At 37.7% G+C, this 6,842-nt stretch overlaps 1 protein-coding gene and 1 long non-coding RNA gene across 2 annotated transcripts; both read right to left on the bottom strand.

Annotated features, from left to right (window-relative positions):
- Nucleotides 1-2,324: 2,324 nt before the first annotated feature.
- LOC134227462 (uncharacterized) lies at nt 2,325-2,930 on the bottom strand. Its single transcript, XR_009983684.1, has 3 exons — nt 2,799-2,930; nt 2,582-2,711; nt 2,325-2,516 (listed from the first exon to the last, which is right to left on the bottom strand). It is a non-coding gene; the product is annotated as an uncharacterized LOC134227462 (long non-coding RNA).
- A 2,225-nt stretch (nt 2,931-5,155) lies between these two features.
- Nucleotides 5,156-6,515, bottom strand: LOC134223210 (opsin-1-like). Its single transcript, XM_062702350.1, has one exon. It carries the CDS (start codon nt 6,359-6,361, stop codon nt 5,249-5,251), a length of 1,113 nt encoding a protein of 370 aa, XP_062558334.1. The 5' UTR covers nt 6,362-6,515; the 3' UTR covers nt 5,156-5,248.
- Between the last annotated feature and the right edge of the window lie 327 nt (nt 6,516-6,842).

A 6,842-nucleotide genomic window follows, 5' to 3' on the forward strand; every position in this document is an offset into this window, starting at 1 on the left:
ATTTTGGATAAACTGGAATGTTTCAAAATAGTATCTTCAATACATAAAATTGATTACACATATGTCTACAGTTTTTTGTGATATTTTTCCTTCCTGTCTGGTTTATTTCGTGATCAGATTTTAAGAAATATGACCATAAATCTTAGATCAGGGATATGGCTTTCAATATCGGTAATTACAGTAATCAGATAACTTGGAAACGTTCAAAATCACTTCTACTTGATATATTTCATGTATCTACTTTATTTTATGACGCCAGAACTTTATTGCACTTGATTACTGAAGAAATTTGGCCATAATAGAAAAAATAAGGAAAAAAACACAAACATTTTCGAAACTCATTAACGCGGGAAGGGGTCTAACGGGGCGGCACCTAGGTCAAAAGAAAGGTCTACTAATCCCCTTGGAGAAAAATCCGGGGTCATGAAATTCGGTCAACGTTTTACTGAGAACGAGCACTTTGAAGGAGGTGACTGTCGTTCCGGCCTTTTAAGGGTTAATTGATATTTATGACAGGAAGCAACTTTTCCTGAATTTTGTGGGCTGTATAATACTGCATTGGGGTTCACTTCTGCTTAAAAATAGCTATTCGTGCTAAATATCGTTCAAAAAAGCTTTTATTTGATTTAAATTAACGAGGTGCAGCACTCATTTCAGTCATAGCGATTCCCATTCCGGCATACAAAAAAACTAATTCCCGGCCTAAGCAAAATATCACTCAATCTCTCAACATTTTACTCTCATTCTCTCTCGGGACGGTAAAAAATGCGACGTAAACAAAAATATGCACGTTCCACGACAACAAGATGCCAGATGGTATTATTCATAATCCTTTTTATTTAGTTGAGAAGATATATTTACTCATCCAAATTTCTTCCAAATACTTAAAAACAATATTTTTTTCACCTTTTAAAATCGAGAGAATTATAAATAACATGATAGTGTCATCGTATTAGACAATTTTCCGATTAACGATGAAGGATTATTTTCATAATCCTGGCCTTTTGGCAGCACGGTGCTGCTAGAAGTTCTTGGGCCGAGGTGAATTTTTGTTCGGTTTGAGAATACATTTTAAAATGTATTCTAATATGTTTAAATAAGTTCTAGTGAAACGAACAAATAAGAATAATTGAAGTGCATGTGTTTAGAATTATGGTGTGGTGATTAACAGCTTCAAGCAATGGTTGTATCGAGCTCTGTGACGATTTTCAGGTAGGTGTTTATTCGATGATACCGTTTTGTAAAAGTGGAAAGAATCACTCCGGCTCAGTGGTGTGGCATCGGAGAGCGAAATTTTGAATACTACATTTTTATTTTCTACAATTGGATCAATTAGGAGTAAAACAAGTGATAGAAAAATATTGAGTATTGTGAAAAATAAATGGGAGACTTTTTAAAAATTATCAACCATAAACCTACGACTTCCAAACAGTATAAATCAGCCCAAGTAGTGATTTACCCTATTTCAGTTTTCACAAAAAATAAAACATAAACAAACTTTTAAATTTACTCTCTTCTCAAATAATATTTAATCAAATTGAATTCAGTGTCTGTATAAAACTTATTTAACAGATTCTAAAAATCTGAATAAGCGCCATTGAAGCGAATTATGTTACTAAGGGTCGATTTCTTCACCTCCGCTTAGGGCTTAAACCAGGTTTAAGCGTATGGGTAAGCACCGCTTAAGAGTTAAGCGGAGGTGAAGAAATCGGCCCTAAATGGTTTAGTACACACAAAAAAATATCATTGGTATAATTGAAAAAAACATTGGTAAAATTAAAAAGTAGCGTTGGTTCTTTTTCGTAGAGAGTTTAAAAAAAATTAAAAAAAAATTAAAAAAAAGTCTCGAAACTGCAGTTTTGAAAGTAATTTCAAACTATAAAATTGAAAGTTCAAGCTTTTAAAATAAACTGTAGAACTGTCAAATCGAAAAAATATACACAGTAAAAAAGAAAGAATGATATTGTTTGTTTCAAATGGTAATATGGGTAATATTCTTATTAGAATAATCAAAACATGACAAATTTTGAAGAAAGGAGAAATATTGAATTTTATTTCCAATCATTTTCAATTTTGAAAAACGGGAGATTCCTCTCCTGGCTGTCCTCCGACGCTGATGGTCTCGATCCGCGATTTCCTCAGAATCACTGCGGTCGCCTGGCCGTTTGTACTTTTCGACACCAATTCCACTAAAATATATTCAAATGAACCAAAATTAATAGGTACACGTCAGACATAAGTTGTTTTTGTGCAAATGGCAAATGCAGTAACATTGGAAATTTGCGTAATAATTGTTTGAAATAAGAACATGTACTTACTGTTCAGCGCTGATGAACATCCAGGTTCAGGTCAAGGATGGTCAACTTCCCGTTCCACAGTACAAGTTGGTCTTTCAGGAACCATACTGACTCATTTTTTCGATTAGCTGATCCAACAGGAAAAAGGAAAGCTTCAATAAGATCGACATTCCCCGTAGGGGGGATCACTGCGGGTCACTGCAAACTCGACTGTAAACACTAAAATTTGAGAATAAAACACAAAACTCAGATTATTGCCGTGGAAGTTTTAATTGACCACTTACCTTCGGTTTATCGTAGCATGGAGCTTCCGATTCAGCATACACTTGAGTTTTGCGGCAGGGAGCAAACCGTTAGGTGGTGATCATGGCGGGAGACGGCAAACTGCGGTACGAATGAGCCATTTCCAATAGCCTGGTGAAATTAATAAAGATAAAGAAAACATTATTCACTTATCGCAATTTTTAGAGAAACTGTGGCTGAACCTTCTTCAGAACCTACCTTTCGTTAAATATGTTCAATGTAGTCTTTCTTTGCAATCCGAAAATAAAAATTAGCTCCTGCGCTGCGGACATTTTAAACTAATTTTGCAGTGGGGGCGAATTTTGATTTTGTTTTGCACTCTGTTTTAATGGCTACTTTCGCACAAACATTTTTTTGTGGATTTGACATTTCTATATTTCTTACACTGAAAGAAAAAACTTTTAAATTTACACTGAGTGCAGATAAAAAAAACTTTCAAATTGAAAATATAACTTCCAAAGTAAAAAAAGAACTTTTAATTTTAGGAAAACAGATCAACTTTTAAATGTAAAGTGTAAAACATTTATGAAAACCATTTTTGTTTTCTCTGTGTAAAGATTGAGAAAAAAATGTGTAGCATGCTGTAAAGTAGTTGTGCAGACACGTCAAAAACAGCTGAATAGATTCGCCAGATTTGCTGGTAAAAGCATTGAATAGAAGTTCTTGATCATATGTATAGCACACATATTCAGCTTGAAACCGTATAGACGAGTTGAAATAACATTTACATTGACATTAAATGTTAGTTGGGAGGGCCTCAAACCTCTCTAATTAAAACATCTTCGGCTAACCCGCACCGTTTATCTCCTGGTCGTTTCTTGCAGCACTTACTTTTTACTTATGAATCCTGTACACCTCCGGTGGTGCAAAGGGCCGACTTGAAAGATCTCCATCCTGAGCGTTGCCCAGCTATCGCTTTAACCTGTTCCCAGATTAGATTTCGGTCGACTTTTTTTATTTCTTTATTGAGGCTTCGCCGCCAAGAGCAGCACTGCAAGTTTGAAAATATTGCCACCGAACATTTCATTGAAGTTCTCCAGCTGAATAACAGCGATCAGATTTTACACAGTCTTCAAAGAGCATCCTCTTTTCAGAATGATTCGCAAAAGCAAGCTTTGAAAAAATGATTTAAGGTGACTCGGGGAGGCACTAAACATCGTGTTATTTCTCCTATCTTTCGTCTCTTTCTAGCATTATCACCTCGCAACTTTTGAGCGGCGTATTTCGGTTTTCAGTTGTTTGATGTAACTGTAAAAGTATCAGCATGTAGATTGCGAGTAAGCACGCGCCGGTGATACTTTTTCAAAGTCATATATGTTATAGAAAAAAGTTAAGCATTCAAAGATGAAAATGATGACGATTTGATGACTGTTAGTGCTTCCCGTGCCACCTTAAATTGAAATAAATTTACATCCTCGCTTTCAATTGCTCCTTTGCACACTTGATTGGAAATATCGCATCATTGATTCAAATCATTTCAGGCGATGACCTACCGAATCGTAAATCGAAGCATCAAATTGCCCTTTGAAAGCATGGAACTCAAAGGTGGCTATGTGGTTATATGGCTAGTGGTGTCATATTCAATTGTGTCAATCTCTTGAGTGAAAGTTTGATTCTCCCGTCGAACTTTTTCGTTTTTTATACTTTATTATATGGATATGATTCAAGTGTTAGGACACACGTCGTGGTAATGCTGTGTCGAATGAGGGTACTAACTGTTTATTTTGATGAAACTTTTAACTGACAGCAGCAGCAAAAAATGTAGACAACAACCTTCCGAGCACCAAATCTATAGAGCTCATCGTAATAAAATTTCGATTTCGATTTCGGCGATTCTATCTGTTGGACCTAACTATTGTCACCTAATGCTATTGTCATATAATATAATGTGCTACGAGTCATATAATGTAAACAAGTAGGGTAATTAATTTCTCAACCCAATTCATTGAAGTTTTGGTTCTCGGACCTCTCATTTTGTTTCAAATGTAATTTCCTATTACAGAAGCAAAATATGACAAAATATCCAGTTGCTAACAACAATCGTCTTCGCGACGTAGCAACGAAATGGAAAGCAAACCAGTTACTAATAATACGCACCACGTGTTTGCCTTTGCCTAGAATCCAATAAAAGGATTCAAATCAATGATGCAGTATTTTACAAAATGATGCAAGTGCATCAAAGCAATGATCACTTGACACCTAGGGAGCATTCATTCTCCTGCTCCTTGGATTTTGCATCAATGCAACGAATTGCAAAGGAACTTTTGAAGACTGATTTTACATTGTGTTCGTCGGATACCAGACGTTCTGATTTGTCTAGTTGACTGTCGGGTAATCTTGCGGTCTTGCGGTACTAAGCCTATCTTTCGACCAGAGGGAATTAAGGGTTAGATTGGCGACTTTTGTGGTATGGTCCTCGCGTCGTCGTGTTGCCGCAAGTCTGGTAGATGGTATGATTACCTCTAAACCTGAATACACAAATGACTCGATGGACAGCGGAATCGTTTGGAGATTATAACCCAGGATGTGATATAATAAAAATATTCAAAGCTACATTATGTTCATTATGTTTGCTTGCTTCAAAATTTGATTATTTTATTATACTATCGTTTTGTATATCGGTTCGTCATCATAAAATGTGTGTTTGCTTAGGCCTTCTCTTCGGAAGCTTGAGTAATTCCTGATGTAATAGACTGGGCTTCGTTGGAAGGTGCTTCCTGACAAGAGAGCGATGGGAATGTCTGGTAAAGAGCAGCGCGATATTTTGGATGGCTAATACCATATACGATCGGATTGTACACGGCGTTAGCCTTCGCGAACAGTGACCCCCAAATGGTTGCCAATGGACTAATCGGAGCAGCTTCAAATACACCGGTGAAGTTGATGACCAAATATGGGGTCCAGGCCATGAACCACAGTGAAATAGTGACCAAAGCTACTTTCGCCAACTTTATTTCAGCGCTTGTTTGTTGAGCCTCCGAAGATCGCAATGAAGCTACGTTCATCTTTTTCGCCTGCTCTCGCATTTGAGCCTCGTGTGCGGAAACGGCCTTCAAGATAAAGGTGTACGAGTAAATAATGGTGAGCAGAGGCAAAAAATAAACGAACACAGAATAAACCAAAATATAGGAGCGACTGAGCCAGTCCTGTGTCAGATAATCCGTTCCGCAGGCAGTCATGTTACCTTCTGGAACATACCGATTCCATCCAAACATAGGAGCGAGTGTCCAGAAGAGCGAGAAAACCCAAATTCCGAAGATTCGCAGCAATGCACCATTGTTGGTCATTGGCTTGGCTGAAAGGCCTTTCACGATGACATTGTATCGGTCGAACGCAATCATAGTCATAGTCCAAATCGAGACACAGCCGAATAGTGATCCCAGCATAGCGTAGACTTCACAAGCGAATGCACTGAAGTACCACGTTTCGTGATAGCAGTTCACAACCATGGGCGGTCCCATCGTAAACATCATGAAGAAATCCGAGAAGGCTAGATTGACCACTAGCAGGTTGGATGGGGTTCGGAGTGCTTTGGTGTTGGAAAAGATGTACATCACACAACCATTTCCCATTACGGACACTACGGCCAAGGCGAAGATGGCGAATCCCAAAAGCGAGTGCCACAGCGGGTTCATCGGCGGGAACTGGTTCCAGTGCGGGTGAACCATGTGTAAGATCTCTGGCAGTACCTTATCCACGACGGTCATATTTCCGCCACTTGTCTGCCACGCATCGTACCGCGGTTGCACAATGGCTACCATGTCTCTGGTTTTGATTTAGATTTTAGATAACCCTTAATAAGGGTTGATACTGATTTATATCACTACAGTTAAGACTGAAGAAAATCGTGGGTTTACGAACTACTCCAGACTTCCTGTTCACTTCCTGGATGCACTGGGTGAACACCAAATAACAACTCGTATTATTTGGGCTCATATTTCGAATTTTATACTTACGATGTGTAATTGAATTAACTGTATTGCATGGTATTACTTATTTTAAAAAAGTCAATCTTCATTACAAAACACGTGCTAATACAGTAATCTTGAACCGCAACTTTCACCTTGTTTTCTTGAGTTTATCATACGATGAAAAACGTACGAAAGTGGATGCCATGACGGTAGTGGATTTCACTTCTTCGATCTAAAAACAATCTAATAAGCCGTTAAAAGGGATAAAGCAGAAGGGTAAGACTTTGAGCTGCTTGCATACTTTAAGAAACAAGTTGTTTCTACGAAATTG

The sequence above is a fragment of the Armigeres subalbatus genome, chromosome 3 (genome assembly GCF_024139115.2).
Source record: "Armigeres subalbatus isolate Guangzhou_Male chromosome 3, GZ_Asu_2, whole genome shotgun sequence".
NCBI classification, from domain to species: domain Eukaryota; kingdom Metazoa; phylum Arthropoda; class Insecta; order Diptera; family Culicidae; genus Armigeres; species Armigeres subalbatus.

Bases quoted from the DNA above. Each gene is read 5' to 3' on its own strand.
- LOC134223210 (XM_062702350.1), bottom strand. From the start codon at position 6,361: ATGGTAGCCATTGTGCAACCGCGGTACGATGCGTGGCAGACAAGTGGC.